At 57.4% G+C, this 19,038-nt stretch overlaps 1 protein-coding gene across 4 annotated transcripts in view; it reads left to right on the top strand.

Moving 5' to 3' along the window:
- ACACB (acetyl-CoA carboxylase beta) overlaps positions 1 to 15,122 on the top strand; it is a 98,670-nt gene extending 83,548 nt beyond the window's left edge. For all 4 annotated transcript variants that reach the window (XM_080650748.1, XM_080650747.1, XM_080650750.1 and 1 more), the window contains 13 exons: positions 532 to 652; positions 1,405 to 1,515; positions 2,560 to 2,703; positions 3,274 to 3,394; positions 4,922 to 5,018; positions 6,564 to 6,660; positions 7,130 to 7,265; positions 8,528 to 8,705; positions 9,996 to 10,108; positions 10,339 to 10,493; positions 11,033 to 11,203; positions 11,293 to 11,429; positions 12,065 to 15,122. In XM_080650748.1, coding sequence (XP_080506874.1) covers positions 532 to 652; positions 1,405 to 1,515; positions 2,560 to 2,703; positions 3,274 to 3,394; positions 4,922 to 5,018; positions 6,564 to 6,660; positions 7,130 to 7,265; positions 8,528 to 8,705; positions 9,996 to 10,108; positions 10,339 to 10,493; positions 11,033 to 11,203; positions 11,293 to 11,429; positions 12,065 to 12,191 — 1,708 coding nt within the window. In that variant the 3' untranslated portion in view covers positions 12,192 to 15,122. The remainder of the gene's footprint in view (positions 1 to 531; positions 653 to 1,404; positions 1,516 to 2,559; positions 2,704 to 3,273; positions 3,395 to 4,921; positions 5,019 to 6,563; positions 6,661 to 7,129; positions 7,266 to 8,527; positions 8,706 to 9,995; positions 10,109 to 10,338; positions 10,494 to 11,032; positions 11,204 to 11,292; positions 11,430 to 12,064) is intronic.
- The last annotated feature ends 3,916 nt before the right edge of the window (positions 15,123 to 19,038 follow it).

Raw genomic sequence — 19,038 nt, 5'->3', positions numbered from 1 at the left:
TTAGTGAGATTGACTAAATCAGAATTTTCCAGGCTGAGTTTTCTGGAACGTTAGTTGGTGATAGGTGGGAAGGAGGAGAAATTTCCATAATCAAGTAGGTTTGGGAAACAATGGGTTACAGGAGATCTAACAAGCATCTTTCCTAAGGGCCTCCCCCAAACCGTTAACGTGCTCAATGCCTTGTGAATCTCGAACAGGTTAGGAAGTACAGTGTCTCTCACCCTTAGGTGGCCAGCCTTGATGGATTGACTGTGAGCTAAGTGGCTTCCCCATCTCTCTGTAGAGCAAATGGTATTCCCAGTTGCTTCAGGAAGAAGGCACGGTGGGGCTGACATTTCACTAAGACAGCCTCCGAACAGTCTTCTAGAAACTCTAGGGCCAATCGCGAAGGTCCTAGACCTGTACTTTCATTTCGCCTCTGGCTGCTTTAGCCCCTGCTTGCCCCTCCGGCCTCAGGCCCTAGGGAAAGGGGTCAGCCTTGGATTTCCCTGGACCACACCCTATGTTTTAACTCCTGTTTGGTTCTTCAAGGTACGTCATCACGGACATCATTGGGAAAGACGATGGCCTGGGCGTGGAGAACCTGAGGGGCTCCGGCATGATCGCAGGGGAGTGCTCCCTGGCTTATGACGAGATCGTCACCATTAGCATGGTGAGTCTCCCGGCGTTATTGTCTTCTACGTCTCAGCCTTGTATTTTAGCAACTTTAAAATAGTCACAGAAGGAAAGCGTTGATGACGGGGCTGTCCACTGAACCACACTGGCCACGGTACTCTTGCTTACTTTATTGTAACAATACAGCTCCTAGAACATCTAACACAATAGTAGTTAATAGTAGTTGTTTGGGGGGATCGGAAGGGGGGGGGTTAGCACTCCTAACTTCTGTGTTGTTCAAAGGTCACCTGTGTGTGTGTACACATATTCATTTATTTAGACATAGTTGGGGACTCCCCAGAAGTTACAAGTTAGTATAGAGAGGTCCCGTGCACTCTCCCCCAGCTCCCCCGCCACGGAATCTTTCACATGAGATATACATTGTCAGAGCCGGGACACTGACCTTGGCACAGCACTCCCACTCGGCACAGCCCTTGCTTGCATGTCCCGTTTCACACGTCCTTTTGGTCGTGGGAGCGGCTGCGAGAGCTCATGAATGATGACCCAGCTCAGAAGGGCTCCCCGCGTGCCTTGTGAGGGAGAACCAGAACATTCCGTGCCTGCTGCCTGTCTAAAGCACCCCTCTTGGTTGACTGGGTTACTCCTGGTTGGAAGCCAAGGTCACTCGAGCCTCAAGGTCAGGCTCCGCCCCTGCTGTTCGGCCCTGACTCCGGCTGCCATCTGTGCCCATCAGGTTCCTGCTGGGGGCGCGGCAGCCTCAGGAACTCAGAAGGGGGCCTGTCTCCACAGGTGACCTGCCGCGCCCTGGGCATCGGGGCCTACCTGGTGAGGCTGGGCCAGCGGGTGATCCAGGTGGAAAACTCCCACATCATCCTGACAGGAGCCAGCGCCCTCAACAAGGTGACCGCGAAGGGGCTGGGGGTCGTTTTCCGTCCCCTCATCCCCTGGTGGTGTCTTCAAATATCTGGGCCTCTTATGAAATCCACCCCCACCGGCCCCCACCAGAAAAAAAAAAAAAAAAAAAAGGATTTGGCTCTATATTCCTGACATTTAAATTTCAAAAAATTAGTTAATATAAAAAGTTATGCAAATTCGTAAGACAGTGTCGTACCTTGCAGAAAATTGGAAAAAGACCCCCAAATGTAACTGCTCCTGCTGTAATTCTGGTGTATTTCCCTCTCCTCTCCTCCCTTCCTGCGTTGAAGCTCAGGGAATGTGCAGTGAGCTTTCTGCTTTGCTTACTCCACGGCAACATGGCCTCCTTGCTGTAAAGCTGCCATGATAGAAGGTTGCTAAAATCCCACTGCGGGTCTCCAAGTGCAGCCCGAACCAGCAGCATCCGCGTCCCCTGGGGACTGGTTGGAGATACATATTCCCAGGCCACTTCCCAGGCCCGGTCCCAGACCCACTGAGTCAGAAACATGAGGGAGGGCTTTGCCTTTTTATTTTTTATTTTTATTGATTTCAGAGAGGAAGGGAGAGGGAGAGAGAGAGAAACATCGATGGTGAGAGAGAATCATTGATGGGCTGCCTCCTGCACGCCCCCTGCTGGAGATCGAGTCTGCCACTGGGGCATGTGCCCTGACCAGGAATGGAGCTGTAACCTCCTGGTTCATAGGTCGAGGCTCAACCCCTGAGCCATGCCAGTCCGGCAGGTTTTGCTTTTGAGATGACCACAGTCATCATAAGTAATTGTAATCAAGGTAATCACAGGACACACTGCTTCTCAAATTGGGTGCATGTTGGAATTACCTAGAAGTTAAAAACACCAAAGACTCTAATATAATCGGACCGGGTGCAGCCTGGGCATCCGAGTGGTTAAAAACGCCCAGTGATTCCAACGTGCAGCCAGGGGTGAGACCACCGAGGGAGATGCCGGCCAAACAGGAGGGAGATGGTCCCCGGGCCGGGCGGGACCTTGCTAACGCTGCCGTGTCTAAGCAGGTCCTGGGCAGAGAGGTCTACACGTCCAACAACCAGCTGGGCGGCGTGCAGATCATGCATAACAACGGCGTCTCCCACATCACCGTGCCCGACGACTTCGAGGGCGTTTATACCATCCTGGAGTGGCTGTCCTACATGCCAAAGGTGCAGCGTCCCCTTCTGCAGCTTACAGCCTGGAGACGCTGTCATGGCGTTCATTGGCTGTGTGGTGTGGGAGCACGGGGAGCAGGGAGCCCTGCAGGTGTGGCGGGGTGAATGTTTCTTTACCCCTCCCTCCGCCCCTCCCTCCCTCTCTGGCACCCAACCCTGTACTCGTTGTTCTTGGCCTTAAAAAGAAAAATAAATGGCCAATGTTGCTATCGGTTGATCCTTTAGAAGGGGATGGGCTAGATTTGATTCCTGGCTTCCCCCTCAGTAGCAATCAGACCTGGGGACAACGGAGCCTCAGTTTCCTCATCTGTGAAATGGGCACCACAATAGCCCCTTCCCCCAGAGTGTTACCCTGATGATGAAGTGAAATGACGTTTGGAGCCCAGCCCTTGGTGGGCCCTCGGCAAATGCTACTCAGAATTGCAGAGATGAGCTCATTTGGGTTGGGCTTCTGCTGGGCAACCAGCCGTAGTCACAGTCAGAGGAGGGAAGCACAAGGGGCAGGTCGCAGGCGTTGCTGACAAACCTGGGGAACAGAGTTGGAGACCCAGCTTTCTCTTCCAGGATAATCACAGCCCGGTCCCCATCATCACTCCCACTGACCCCATTGACAGAGAGATTGAATTTTCCCCATCGAGAGCCCCCTACGACCCCCGGTGGATGCTTGCAGGAAGGTCGCACCCAAGTAAGTCCCCAGGCATTTGCCTGAGACCTGGGTCTCAGGTCTCCTTCCTGGGCCTGAGACACAGGAGCCCTGGTTTAGGGGGTGCGCCTGAGGTCCCCTGCGGAGAGCGCAGAGGAATTGAGGTTTTACTCTGTGCCTTTCCTGAGTGACTGACCGAGGAGGATGGAACCGGCCTCCGGTTTCTGGAGCTGAGGGATGGAGATGAGGTGCAGGGCAACGAGGTCATGACCTCCCCCCCCCCCCCGCCCCGTGGTTGTACAGGTGTAGAGTCCTGGCTGACACATCAGGATTTCGAGGACTGCTCCTCTCTCTGCTTTCCCTCCCTTCTTCCCTCCTTTCTCTCTCTCTCTTTGGTTAAACTTTCACAACGGAGCTGTCTGTGAGTTTACCCAGGATAGGCAACTTCACCTCTTCTACATACATGCACACACACATGCAGATACTCATGTGCACACATGTTAACACATGCACTTGCACACACACTTTCTCTCCCTCTCCGAAAGCAGCAGGTCTGTCCCCTGGAGGTGTATGATTACACTCTGAGCACCCAGAACAGGACAGGAAAGCCGAGCTCCCCAGAGTCTCGGATTTCACAGGCTGCACCTTCAGCATCCGGCCGCTCGTCCCTGCGCGGTGCAGGAGGGCCTGTCGGGAGGCCCTGGGTTCTGCCAGCAAGAAGCCCCGTGCTTGCTCCCCCCTCCTCCGTTTCCGTTGGCCCTTCTCACCTGTGTGCACGGAGGGGGCTGGCTTTATCTTCATTTTAAAATGTCCGACTTCTTACTGATGGTTTTCTCCATCTGGCCAGGCCGGTCCTCAGGCTGACCTTGAAGTGGGGCCGCCTTGTTCCCACACCTGCAACCTGAGACCCTCCCGCTGCCTGGGGGTTCTTATCCAACCTGCAGTCATGCACACCGAGGTGTGGTTCACATCACCACTTCCCTCCCGGAGCCGCAGCCGACATCGTCACCCCTCCCTCTCTCTCTCTCCTCTCTCTCTCTCTCTCTCTCTCTCTCTCTCTCTCTCTCTCTCTCTCTCTCTCGGAAACTGAACATGTTACTCTCTGTTAAATGGGAGGTTCAATGTTATTAAGCTACAGCCAGCAGGTTGGGGGTCACGGATGAGTTTTCCGGGGCAGATGGTTCCTCTCTGAAACCCACCCCCTGAAGGCGCCCATCAGCTGTTTGCCTCTTGGGAAGAAGCGGCAGAGCTGTGATGAGGGCCTCTCTGTGTTTGGCATTGATGGGGATTGATGTGGTCGGATATCCTATATGAACTGAATTCCTGACTTGGTATAAATTTTGCAGGCCTGTTCTGTTTATTTTTATTTTTAAAATTTGTAGTATTTGTTTATTTCTTTGCAAGGGGTTGGGATCTGTGTCGTGTTCCGGGGAAAAAAGGCATTTGGGCTGTGGGGTCAAGGTCAGGCTGCCCTTAGAGAAACCACAGAACAGTCTGCCCTCTCCAGCGGACCCTGGGGATCCTCACCCGCCCGGCCCCTCAGTCCGGGCTTCTGCCTTCTGCCCACAGCTCTGAAGGGGTCCTGGCAGAGTGGATTCTTCGACCAGGGCAGCTTCAAGGAAATCCTGGCGCCCTGGGCCCAGACCGTGGTGACGGGACGAGCAAGGTAACCCTGAGGACGGGCAGGTGCACACCCCTGGCCTCACCAGGCCTGGGGACTCCCAGGTGCTAGGACAGGTGGCCCCAGCGGCGCTCTTCTTGGCTCCAGGATTTTCCAAAGGGAAGACTTAATTCGGTGGATGGTTTCCTGGACGATGAGTCCTTCCTAAAGGCTAGATTTGTCTGTGTCTCGGGCGCCTTCTGGCTGGGGGCTGGGCTCCTTGCCCCGGGTCCACCCCTGGGACAGGGCGCTCCAGCCCCGGGGCCACAGACGCCTTTGGGACTCAGAGGTGGCCCTGGGCGTCTCGCTAGAAAACCACACAGACACTCACACTGGATTCCATTTCGGGAGGGTCCCTGCAGACGAGTGAAAGGCTTAACTGCTTGAATGCTCTCGGAGCTGAGCAGCTCACTCCCCAGCGGTGGAGCCATCACCTTCTTAGGTAACACCAGTGGCCCAGGGGAGACTTCCTCCCTTTATGGAACCCCAGGCGGCACCCTCACAGTCCACCGCGCGGACGCCTGGCACGACGTGGCTGCCTCGCATCCAGGCTGGGGGCTCGGCCCTGCGGTGCAGCCCCCGCTCGTCACTCACCCTCCCTGGGCTCACATCCTCATCTGTAGAATGGGGACGATAATTCTGCCCGGAACATTGTGATGAGGATGGGAAGTAATCACGTACGTTCAGCACTTAAACATCATAAATGCCCCGTAAGTGAGCGCGGCTGCTGTTGGTCCGATCGTTGTTGTTACTTAGCGTCCGGCAGTCAGTACTAACCCTCGAAGCCTGCTGTGGGCACCAGTCGCTTCTCCACGAGGGTTTCATTTTGAAAACATTCTTTAGCACCTGGGAGGCGATCTCGGGAGGCCCTTCCTTTATAGGAAGCTCGCTCTCCCCTCGCCTGCCTCACGGGGTTGTTGGGCGACCGGAAAGAGTAATCCAGTGTCACACGGGGCAGCCGTGTCCGGGGGTGACCGGGACAGCTGTCACGGCATCCCCCGCGCCAAAGCTCCTTTAGGCCCAGTGTCCCCCCGGCTTTCCCAGTGCGACTTGGTGTCTAGACCGTGCTGCCCCCGTGGTGGCTGCTGGCCACGTGCAGCAACTCCAGTGTCCTAGCAAATGAATGAAAACGAAAGGGGGTGACGTGTCAGTTCCTCGGTCGTACTCGCCCCATTCCTAGCGCTCAGTAGCCCCGTGTGGCTCGTGGCACGGAGAACGTGGCATCATCACGGGGAGTCCTCGCAGCCAGCGCTGCCTCAGGCCGTCACTGGCGGGCCCTCCCCTCCCATGGTGGCCGTGGCCCCAGAAAGGCACCATGGGACCTTCCCAGCTGCTGGCTGTGAGGCGCTTACTTTTTTGGACAGCTGCTTTGCCGTCCAGTAAACCACCTGCAGTGACAACAGCGCTGGCCCTGCAGGCCTCCCTCCCAGCCACCGCTGCCCACTCCCAGGACGCCTGTAGCGTGACAGCTGGGGCTGGGTGGGCCCCACAGCCCCCTACACTGCCTGGGGGTGCGCTCTGCACCGGGCTCACCTGTGCTTCGCCTCGCAGGCTGGGGGGCATCCCTGTCGGAGTGATTGCCGTGGAGACGCGGACGGTGGAGGTGGTGGTGCCCGCAGACCCCGCCAACCTGGATTCTGAGGCCAAGGTGAGGGGCCGGGGGGCTGGGGCTGCTCTTTCATCGGCTCAGCCACAGGTGTGGGTTCTGGTGGCTGCGAACCTGCCTCTCCAGCTCAGAGACTTGTAGGAGACGGCCTGGGACTCAGTGCCATTTCCCCAGCCCCCTCTGTGCGGGTGGCAGAGCCTTCCACACCAGCTTCCTTCTCCCTCAGAGGATGCCAGAGGGTCCCGGGAATCCCTCCCGCCTCGCACCCATCCCCGTGGATGTTCCTAGGTTGGGCCTCTGGGAGGAGCTCAGAAACCAGGGGCCGGGTCCTAGGACCCGACTCTGGCTCAGGCCCCTCTGAGCCTGTAAATGGGCTGCAGTGGGGGGGGGGGTGCCCTCCCTGTGAGCCTGGCTCTGGTGCCGGTGCCCACGCTGCCAGGTTGCCCGCCGCCCCCCGTCCCGAGGCTGCCCCCGTGCAGAGGAGTCTCAGGCGGCTGGCTCCGTGTTGCAGATAACCCAGCAGGCGGGCCAGGTGTGGTTCCCGGACTCCGCCTACAAGACGGCCCAGGTCATCAAGGATTTCAACCAGGAGAAGTTGCCCCTGATGATCTTTGCCAACTGGAGGGGTTTCTCCGGTGGCATGAAAGGTGAGGCAGCCTCCCCGTGGGTGCCCTGAAACCGCAGGGCCAGCACCCAGGATCCCCCCTCGGGGTGGCGACACCGTGTTTTCTGTGTATGGTCCCATCGTCATCTTAGCTGAGCCACCCCCAACCCTGAGAATGGGAGCAGTTCTGGAAACAGCCCATTTCACAGATGGGAAACTGAGGGCTCCTGGTGGGACTTGCCTGAGGTCACGCTGTGAGTGGCAGGGCGGGGAGGGGCGTCCCAGAAGCTGCTGAGGGATGGGGCAGTCAGCTCCTTGCTCCCGCTCAGTAAGATGAGGTGATGGTGTGTCTGCCCGCCGCCTCAGGGGGCTGCTGGGAGCCTCTGGCCGGCAGTCAGCCCCGAGCCTGTTGGCAGGTACAGTGGCTGTCAGCGGGGTGTTGAGGAAAGAGCTGGCCTGGGAGGTGGGCAGACCTTGTGTGAGTTCTTGCTAGCTGGGTGACCTCTCTGAGCTCAGTTTCTTTCCTCGGTGAAGGGGGATACAAATAGGGCCAACCTCGGGGGCCAAGGTCAGGATTCGATGGGCCTGTCTCTGGCCCATGTGGTTACGGTTGGTTTTGTTATTGGGTTAGTGGTACCATGGAGGGTGTTTGGCACTTGGAGGGACATATCTGGGTGTCCCTTGGGAAGTAAGGGCCATGCTGCCCAAGAACAGAAGGGACTTGCTTCTGTGGCTGGGAGCGTGGGACAGGGTGGTGGCAGAGTCAGAGCCAGAAGGGATCTTAGAGCTCGATGGCCCTCGACGCTTCCCTTTATGATGGAGACATGGAGGCCCAGGCAGGGAGAGCCACTGTTCCCAGGTCGCACGGACACATCGCTTCCTGTTATAAAACGGATGGTAGAGCCCGGCCGGCGTGGCTCAGTGGTTGAGTATTGACCTATGAACCAGGAGGTCACGGTTCGATTCCCAGTCAGGGCACATGGCTGGGTTGCAGGCTGGATCCCCATTGTGGGGTGTGTAGGAGGCAGCTGATCAATGATTCTCTCTCATCGTTGATGTTTCTATCTCTCTTTCCATCTCCCTTTCTCTCTGAAACTAATAAAAATATATTTAAAAAAAACAACCCACAGATGGTTGAGCCCCCTGTGCCTGGGCCAGTCCTGACTCTCAGCCCAGGCTCTTTTCACAGAGCCATGCGGCCTCCCAGCCGAACACGCTTTCCCAGAACCCCCAGGACAACACACTCTGCTTGCGCATGAGCTCTAGGGCCGGAGCCGCCTCAGGGGCAGTCGCTTTGCTTTTCAGATATGTATGACCAGGTGCTGAAGTTCGGGGCCTACATCGTGGACGGCCTCCGGCAGTACAAACAGCCCATCCTCATCTACATCCCGCCCTACGCGGAGCTCCGGGGCGGCTCCTGGGTGGTCCTGGACTCCACCATCAACCCCCTGTGCATAGAGATGTACGCAGACAAAGAGAGCAGGTGGGTGTGTCGCCCTTCCCGTATTCTCCCTGCCAGTCTGGAGGCCCCTTCACCTTTGAGCCACCGGTGTGGGATCTTGGGGGAGCTCTGAGATTCTGAAGGATGGAGCGCTTCCAGTTTAACCTGAAACTTGTGTCCAGTATCCAACTGGATTTTTCTCAGTAGAGCAAGTGGCTGAAGCAGAGAGGCGGTGGAGGAATTGTCTGTTCTTAACTTACACTCCTCTGCTCCCCAAGGAAGTTTGCAATCAAGTAAGGAAAGACCAAAAGCACCTGAGCTACCTGGCAGCCAGGATGAAAAGGGAAATATGACCAGTCCTCTGGTTCTCACTAAACTCTGAGTCTCTCCCAAAGCTCCGAGTTCCTGTAGGGGCTGTATTTTATCCAGTTTTATAACCCAGGGCCTGCCTGGCACAGTCACACCTACTGGGTGGTTGAGAAATACCGGCAAACAAATGACTCGCATGACGGGATACCAGGTCTTCAGGGGAGAGAAACCTTGGCAAAGTGAAGACTCACTGCTACATCTATGCAGGATATAAAGGCCTTCAGAGTAGTTCTGCCCGAAATACAGGCATCCTATTCCTGTGTTCATGCCCTGATTCATTCACACATTCAGTGAATATTTATTGAGCACCTTACTATATACCAGGCAACGCTAGGCATTGTGGTGTGGCACCAATCAGCTAACCCTGTCCCGCCTCCAGTGTGCCCAATTCCTCCCGGAGGACGCAGGCATGAGCAGCCTCATTAACTTTTTGCTCTGGCTGCCAGGAAGCTCAGAGCGGCATACAGTATTCCTCAGGGCTTCCAAGTTATCAGACGAAAAGGGGGCCGGAGGAAATAGGGGTGAGTGAGAGGGTTGGATGTGGGAGGGCAGCTCACATGGGACCGGGTTGGACTCCTCAGTGTGCCTTTGAGAGCTGTAAGGAGATAAGAAACAGCACCCAGGCTCTGGGAGAGCAGAAATTAGGAAGGTCAGGAAGGACTGGCTGGGGGGCAGGAGGGCTGTGCTGTCCTGGAGAAAGTCACACACTCTTAGAGCGGAAAGGGTCTCCTACAGTTCAGAGAACTATTTAAAAAGCTGACTTGGCCCCTCGTTTTATGGATATAGAAGCAGATGGCAGAGAGGGAAAGTGAGTTGCCCAGGGTCACATAGCGAGTCAGTGAAAGAGCTAGGAACGGACACGCAGACGTCCTGGTCCTCTCGCCTCAACCCCATGTCTGCTGGCTGGCTGTCACTTGCTGGGGGCCCCCCTCGCCCGCCTCACCCCTATGTTTTTTTCCTCAGGGGGGGTGTTCTGGAGCCGGAGGGAACAGTGGAGATTAAGTTCCGAAAGAAAGACCTGCTAAAGGCCATGAGGAGGATCGACCCGACTTACAAGAAGCTCCTGGAGCAGTTAGGTGCGAGGGTCCCCCGTGTGCACCCCTCCGCGTCAGGGGGGCCCACTCCGCTGTTGGAGACCTACCCAAACAGCTACAAACTTGGGAGATATTTTAAATGTTCACGTGTAGCAAGTCGGCCCCATCTCGCCTTTGTGGGGGTGCTTCTGACCCTGCAGGAGCCGCTTGATTTGGGGGTGCGATCCCAGTGAGAGCCACCTGCAAACTCTGGTCTGTGCCCTGGCCCGCAGGAGTGTCTGATCTCTCCGACAAGGAGCGCAAGGACCTGGAGGGCCGGCTGAAGGCCCGGGAGGAACTGCTGCTGCCCATCTACCACCAGGTGGCGGTGCAGTTCGCCGACCTCCACGACACGCCGGGCAGGATGCTGGAGAAGGGTGTCATCTCCGTAAGCCACGGCCGGCCGGGCACTGGGCTTCCAGCTCAGGGAGGAGATCTGGGCTCAAACCCTGCATGTCAGCATCACCTGGGCAGTTTCAGAACATCCCGGAGCCCATGTCCAGACCAGTTAAATCAGGATTTCAGGAGTGGGAGTCCGACATCAGGATTTTTCCCCCCAAGTCCCCAAGAGATTTCAATAGGCAATGAGGTTTGGGACCACCAGTCTGTGTGTGGCTGTAACTGCTGAGCCAGATGTGGGAAGCGTGGTTTCTGTCCCGTGTTCACCCACCTCTGGCCATCGTAACCCCCACCCCAGGGCCTTACCCCCAAGAGGACGTCCCATAGTCAGTCACCTGCTACCCCTTGCCTCTGGGAAGCCCGTCTAGCGTCCTGGCAAAGTCCTGGCTCTGCCGCTGCTCAGGCAGGTGCCTTCACCTCCCCGGGCCTCAGCTTCCTGGCCTGTGAAATGGGCATGATCCCAGAGCCCGCTCCCCCCGCCGGGCTCAGCCCCGGGCAGCGGGGACTCAGGCCTGGGCTTGCCCGCAGGACATCCTGGAGTGGAGGACCTCGCGCACCTTCCTGTATTGGCGCCTGCGCCGCCTGCTGCTGGAGGACCAGGTGAAGAAGGAGATCCTGCAGGTCAGCAGCGAGCTCAGCCACGTGCACATCCAGTCCATGCTGCGCCGCTGGTTCGTGGAGACGGAGGGCGCCGTCAAGGTGGGCCAGGGCGGAGGCGGGCGGGTGGGCGCTGGGTGGGCCTGCGCAGCCGCGGGTCCCCCTCTGAGGCAGCCTCTGCCCCTCCCCAGGCCTACCTGTGGGACAACAACCAGATGGTGGTGCAGTGGCTGGAGCAGCACTGGCAGGTGGGCGACGGCCTGCGCTCCACCATCGGCGAGAACATCAAGTACCTGAAGCGGGATTCTGTCCTCAAGACCATCCGAGGGTGAGTGGCCGCCCATCCCTCCGACTGACCAGCACGTGCAGAGCTGGGGTCGGCCTCCGGCGGCCTGCCCCAGAGCGGCCACTGGAAGCCACCACACGGCAGGCCCCGAGGTCCCCAGCACAGCCCTGGGCCCAGCCCCCCAGCAAAGAGGCCGCAACTCCCCCGGAGCCCTGGGGGCGCTGTGGGAGGGTGTGCGAGGATTTCAGTTCAGGATCGTGTTGGAACAGAAAGAGTGGCTTGTCCAAGGCCACGGCCAGAGAACCCACAGGCCTTGGGCTGCTGGCTCCCATTCGGTATCAGCCTTTCAGGATGATTTGCTCCCCCCATTCTCATGGGGTCCCCTGGGAGGAAGGAAGTAGATCACGTGGGACCCCGTTTGGGGCATGAAGCTGAAGTTCAGGTCTCAGTAACACAACTAGTGACCTGTAGGGTCCCCTGTCGTTCCTCGAGGCAGCCTAACCCCCAGGCCATATTCTCTCCTGCCCCCCACGGGACCGTCACTCCCCATGGCGACCACAGCAGAAGAGGTTGGGGAGCTCAGGGTTCTTGCCCACCCAGGAAGGTGACATGGCCCTGCACAGCGATTCTTAGGGCCATGCTGGGTGACCCCAACCCTTCTCTCCCGTCCCCTGCAGCCTGGTCCAAGAAAACCCCGAGGTGGCTGTGGACTGCATGATATACATGAGCGAGCACATCAGCCCGGCCCAGCGAGCCCAGGTCGCTCACCTCCTGTCCACCATGGACAGCCCGGCCTCCACCTGAGCAGCACCACGGGCAAGAGGAACCTTCGCACTGGCCCGCCGACCCAGGCCCTTGCCAGGACCATGGGGGTTTGCTTTTTAAAACAGAAAGTTCCCGGGCATTTCTGCAGGGCTGCTGCCTCCCAACTCACTCCTGTCCCAATAAACCACTCAGGAGCGCCCCCGCCAGGCGGAAAGCGCCTCCTCTCCGTTGTCGGGAAGTGTTTGTCTCTGAAGACGTTTTTGCTGCATCACTGAATGAATTGAACCCAAGCGCCCGAGTTTCCTTCCCTTCCGGGGCCTGGCGTGCAGGACCCAGGTTTTATATCAGATCATGGGATCTTATTTTTTTTACTCGGAGACCGGCTCTTGCTGTAAACATCTGTATTTCAGCAGAACCCAGTGGCCAAGGAAAGAAAGAAAGAGACAAGATGAAGAAGAGAAACCTATTTTTGTAACGATGCTGTTTGGAGACTGTCGAGTCGCCTGGGCAAGGTTACCCATGATTTTTATTAAGAGAGTAAAATGGAATCTTGTTTCCCCCACGCCCCCTAGTGAGTTGCTAGGGATGGCCCATCGGCAAGCCATGCTTAGCGCTCAGGGGCAGAGATTCCATTTGGGGGAAAGGAGTGGAAAATGAGCACAATTGCCCAGGGGTAAGGTCCCGGGCACATGGAGATCTCTTCTGGGTGGCCCACAGCCCCCTGCCTGCCCCTCCTCTGAGGACAAGGACAGCCCCGCCCGCACCACGGGATTGGCCACCCTTTCCAGGTACCCTCCTGCCCCGTTGGGACTACAGAGGCAGCGGAAAGCCCTCCCAAACTCACAGCCCACCTGCTCACAGGCATCACCGCTGGGATGGCCGCCACCCCGGTGGGGGGTCCCTTTAAGTCACCATCACCCTCTCCTCTGGTGCCTTGATGTCCGTGGCTGGATCCAGCCCGAGGGGCAGAGCTGTTGGTCTCCCAGGACCGGGCCACAGGACCACGCCGATTTGCTCAGGGAGCCCTTGCGACACGCTCACCAGCACCAGCCCTGCAGGCTGCACAGCGCCAGGGCCAGCCCTCCCGGCCTCATCCATCCTTCCCGGGTGCTGGCCATGGGGGGTGGGGGGGCGCGGACGGAGCTGGCCACGCCCACTGCAGTGACGGGCAGTTTGTGTGAGAACATCCAACATGACGCCTGGCCAATTTGGAGGACCATGGTTGCCCAGGGAAGCCCCCGCACGCCAGATGCTTGAGGCTGTCTTGAGTTTAAAAAAGAAATAAAAATAGTCTGGCCACCAGCTAATGACATTGCTGGCGTGGGGGCGGCGAGGGGGAGACCGATGAATCACTGGTTGCTCCATCCCGAGGCCAGGGAGGGGGGAGCCCGTGCTGCTTTGGGAACCGAATGTTTTCTGTGTCGGGGGACGCCCCCCCGATTCTGCAGGGAGAGACCGGTTGACAATTAGCTGCTACCCAGGGACGGGGGCGGAGGAATCTACCATGGGATGTGTGGAATAAATTATTTTTTAAAGGAAGCACTTTGGCCTTGACTGAATATCTGGATCAGCGAAGGCAGCCCACCTCCCCGAGCGATTCCCCCCCAGCTCGCCATCCTCCTGCCACCGCTGGGCTTTGCAGCCAGCCCCCAACTCAGGACCAGCCGGGACTGGACTTCCTCCCCCAAAGGCTTCAGGGGGAGTACCGAGCCTCTCCAGCTCGATCACAAACAGGACACAGGCTGCTGGCTGCGGAGTGCAGCCCTGGGGCCCTCAGCTGCAAGTACCTTCCCTGACGAGGCCGCCGTTCCTCCCTCAGGGGCACGTGGCAGGCTGGCCTCCAGGGCAGGGAAGGACCCGGCCCTTGCGTGTGGACAGAGGCCTTGGTGAGCAGCGCAGGTCCAGACGGAATGCTCAGGCGTTAACCACTGAGCCTCCACCCCATGCAATCCTCTGGGCCTCTGAGGTGCGTGCTGCCCTGTGTCCTCGTGTTTCTAGACGGAACCTCGGCTCGGAGATGAGTAGGCTTGTCCAAGGTCACACAGCTGGTCAGAGGTGGGCCCAAGCACCCAGGCTGCCCCCTTCTGCAAATCCCGAGCTGTTCGGTGCGTTGGAGACCCAGCCCCTATGCTCCCCCTTTTGTGTGATGTGTGAAAGGTGGGTTTGTAAGTGCGGCGTATACCTGGGGGATCCCGGGATCCTGCTGGCTGCTGAGTCGAGGGGGGCTTTAGAGAGCATCATGTCCAGTGATGCTGTCTTGTGACACCCTGACCCGTGTGGTGTATCTCCGAGCAGCGTCGTCTGCAGGAAACACAGGCCAAGGGCCTAGAAGACATTTCTTATTGTGGCAGAAGATGCATAAAACGTTACCGGTCTGAAGCACAGTGGCATGACGTACATTCGTTGTGCAACCAGCACCATTTGTCTCCAGAACATTTTATTCACCTCCGACTGAAACTCCAAACCCACTAACACCAGCTCCTCACGGCCCCCTCCCCTCCAGCCCGGAAACCGCCATCTGCTTTCTCTCTCGGGGTTTGGCTGCCCTAGGACCTCAGATAAGGAGTCCCACAATATCCGTCCTTTCGCAACTGGCTTATCTCACTTAGCATGGTGGCCACACGGTGCATCCATGTTAGAGCACGCGTCAGCGTTTCCTTCCCAAGGTGGGTGATAGTCCACCGTGTTGTTCATCCACTTACCCACCGATGGACATTTGAGCTGCTCCCACCACTGCGCTGCTGTGGTAACGCTGCTGTGAACGTGGATGTACAAATGTCTGGTCAAGTCTGTTCTCACTTCTTCGGGGTTTATGCCTGGAGGTCGACTTGCTGGATCCTATGATGGTTCTGTTTCATTTTTCTGAGGCGCCTTTATACCGTTTCCCACCGCCCACGCCCCATTTTACATCCCACCATCGGCACGCAGGCTTCTGGTTTCATCCCCACCAACCCTTGCTTCATGGGCTTTTTCTTTAAAAAAAAACAAAACAAACATTTTTTTTAATTGATTTCAGAGAAGGGAGAGGGAGCGAGAGAGAGAAACATCAGTGATGAGAGAGAATCATTGATCGACTGCCTCCCGCAGGCCCCACACTGGGGATTGAACCTGCAATCTGGGCACGTGCCCTTGACTGGGAATCAAACCGTGACCTCCTGGTTCATAGGTCAACACTCAACCACTGAGCCATGCCGACCGGGCAGTTTTTATTTTTAAAAGTAGCCATCTTAATAGGTGTAGCCTAGAAGTAACTTTAACTCAAAAGTCACTGCGTCTTTTTACTGGCATTTCTCCAACATCCTAGACGGGATATACAAACACCATCAGCCAGCCTCCATTCCTGGATCCCTCTGCCTCGTGTCCCCCTCGCCCGCCCAGCTGCTCCTGCCCAGGCTGCCACGCCTCCCTGCCTTCCGCCCAGGAAGTTCTCCACGTTCCAGACCTTAGTTTGGTGTTTGTCCCGTTCCCCACCAGACTCAGGGCTCTGGCATCTATACCCAGAGGAAGAACAGGTGGGCCCGGCCAGCATCGTCCCCAGGTGGCGATCCCTGGCTCCCACACCTCGCGCCCCGCTCTGGCCGTATCTCTTCCCCCTTCCCTAAACCTCCTTGATGAGCCAACGCTACACCAGGCAGCGGCGGAAGGAGACGGCAGACCTGCAGGCCTGGGGTCAGATCCCAGCAGTGTAACCTCAGAGGTTTTCCCACGTCCGTCCGCCGGGCCCTCTGAGGTTGAGACCGTGGGGAGGAAGGTCGTCTGAATCCATCCTGCACGTCACTCATCACAGGTAAGTGCTCGGCCACTCAGCCTCAGTTTCCCTTTCTGTGAAGAGGGTGATGTGTGTTTCCTGTGGCTGCCGCCCTAATGACCACAAACGCAGTGGCTTAAAAACCACACATTTATTTTTCTACGGTTCTGGCGGTCAGAAGTCTAACATGGGGCTCACGGGGCTCAAACCAGGGTGCTGGCGGGCTCGGTCCTCGCAGAGGCTCTAAGGCAGTGGTTCTCAACCTTTCTAATGCCGCGACCCTTTAATACAGTTCCTCATGTTGTGGTGACCCCCAACCATAAAATTATGTTCGTTGCTACTTCATAACTGTAATTTTGCTACTGTTATGAATCGTCATGTAAATATCTGTCTTTTCCGATGGTCTTAGGCGACCCTGCTAGCGGTTCTCAACCTGTGGGTCGTGACATTAGAAAGGTTGAGAACCACTGCTCTAAGGGAAGATTCAGTTTCGGTTTAGTTTTTTTTTTTTTTCCACCTGCAGAGCTGACACTGACCCTCCCGCCTCCCTCTTTTCCTGATAAGGATCCCGTGTTTGCATTGGGCTCACCTGGCGAATCCAGAAGACTCTCTCCAGGGCAGCTAATCAGCACACTTAATTCCACCTGCTGCCTCACTTCCTCTTGATGTAACATGGCCTCGGGTTCTGGGGATAAGGAGCCTGAGGCCATTATTCTGCCCACCCCGTGGGGTTACACATCTCACGGGGAGGAGAAGGAGGAATAAGCCCCCTCCCCTACACGTTCCCCAGTGTTTGATTACTTTTGGTGTTGGAATGTGGGTGATTTCTCACCACCTCTGAGCCTCAGTTCCTCGCCTGGGAAGTGGGCCCAGCCCTGCAGTGTGCGGGTGGCAGCGCAGTTTCAGGGAGAGGCCGCTGGGAGTGCTTGCCTCTGCGGCAGGTGGCGGGGCTCATGCGGTTTGCCTCCTGTTAGCACCCAACTCCAGAGCGAACCTCAGTGAAGCCTGCCCCTCCGGCCTCTCCTTCACGCCTTCTTCCCGTGTCAGCGTGGTCCTGGCCTGTGGCTGCGACCTTGGCATGTTTGCCTGACTGTGCGGGCCTGGGCCCACCTGTCTGTGTCGGGCACGGAGGTCAAACTCGTCACGGCTCCCCGCCCTCTTCTCATGGTGACCCCGCCGCTCAGGCTTTCCCCGCCAGGTCGGCGCCCCTGGAGGGTGCCCCTGTCCCATCACTTCTAGAGAGTCCTTGGGTGGTGCTATATACAGGTTGTGACCCACATGCCTCGGACACTTGCCCTCTGACCCCAACCAGTCGCTGGGGGCAGCTGGAGGCTGTGATGCGTCCTTGGGCCGGGCCTGGGTCACAGGGTCCCCCTGGAGCCAAGCTGAGAAGCGGGTTCTGGGGAGAAGGCAGCCCAGGGTGGCTGCAGGCATCCTCTCCCTGCCATCTGCCTGGTCTCCACTGGGGGGCCCCCTTCAGCTCTGCCTCATATCACCCCAACCCCGTCCTCGCATACCCTGTTACTTGCTGATTGCCCTGTGTGTGTGTGTGTGTGTGTGTGTGTGTGTGTGTGTGTGAGAGAGAGAGAGAGAGAGAGAGAGAGAGTGTGTGTGAGAGAGAGAGAGTTAGACTCCTAATCACATCCTTTTGCTGTTATGCTGGGTGGCAAGACACCTGCTTAACCTCTGAGCCTGTTTCTTCTCTCTCTCTCTCTCTCTCTCTCTCTCTCTCTCTCTCTATTGATTAAGGTATTACATGTGTCCTTATCTCCCCATCGCCCCTTCCACCCCCACTCATGTCCTCACCCCCCTGGTGTCTGTGTCCTGAGCCTCAGTTCCTTCATTTACACAATGGGTGTAATAATGAATGACATGCTCATAAGGGTTGTAGTGAGGATTGACTGAGCTGATTCCCGGCAGTGCCCAGCCCAGGCCTGGCGCTGTGAGGGTGCGGCTGCTTGCACCGTAGCCTTCTTCCACTCCAGGGATGGCCAGAGGCAGCTCCGCGTCGTACCACCGGGCTCCGGCCCTGGAGTCTGAGCGATGGAATCAGTGCTGCTTCACTTGGCCTAGATCCCCCACCCTCCCCTTTCCGAGCAGTGAACGGGGCTCACCTCCCTGCCTGAGCTCGCACCCGTCAGGGGCCTGGCACGGAGGGACAGTGAATGGCAGCCGTGCTGTTATTGATGGTGACAATCTCCGCCCGGTTTCCAGGGTGATGGGAACCTGGCATCAGAAGACCTGGGTTCCGTGTGGCTGTGTGTCACCTCTGGGCCTCAGTTTCCCCATCTGTAAGTAGGGTCTGCCCTGCGAGGTGTAATGTTGCTGTCCGCCCCGCCCATCCCTCCCTGGGAGCCACAGAGCTGCCATTCAGCCTTTATTGACAGACAAGTTATCCAATACTACGCTTACATAGTCCCCGCGTCACCCGAACACGGGGTCTTCATTAACAACAGCTCAAACATCATAACGTATGGGGGCGTGTCCCACCAAGCAGCCGGGCAGAGCGGGCAGACGGGCAGCACTGGGCTGTGTCTGAGGATAGTGATGCTCGGCGGGAGCTTCCAGAACTAGGAGGGACTTAGAGATGGTTCTTCAAGACAGGGCCAAACCCCCAATCTCCCTGGGGACTGGCTGACCTGCTGGTTCATTGGAAAATTCTGGCTCGAGGATTGGGGAACTCCCCGCCACAGAAACATCTAGTTGGTCAAGAGGGCACAGTGGCTCAAGCCACTAGCTGGGAGATCCCCGATTCCTTCCTCCTTTCTTCAAGCCACTCACCTGGCTCCCCTCAGACCCAGCTGTCTACAGAACCCGCCACTGGGAAAGTCAGTAATTGGCAACAAGAGAAAAAAAAAAAAAAAACCCACATTAAAATGGTCACAGGGCAATGAAATAGACAAGTGCCAATGGAATGGATACTCTGCATCGCAGCTTCGTCCCTCCGCCCCAATCCCTCCCCCCCGTGTGGGTCGAGCTTTCCAGTGTTCAGTTTGCTTTCTTTCCATTGGGGCGTCTTAAATTCCAGACACAAAGCTCCCCACCCCCCGCCCGCTCCTCTCGTTCAATCCGATTTGCCCTTAGCAAGCCCTGGCGACCCAAAAGTATGGCGCCCCCCCTCTTGGTCCGTGCGGGAGA

This window comes from Plecotus auritus, assembly GCF_963455305.1.
Source record: "Plecotus auritus genome assembly, chromosome: 13".
Taxonomy (NCBI): domain Eukaryota; kingdom Metazoa; phylum Chordata; class Mammalia; order Chiroptera; family Vespertilionidae; genus Plecotus; species Plecotus auritus.
Note: the sequence above shows the minus strand (reverse complement) of the source record. Positions and strands in the feature narration are given on the sequence as shown.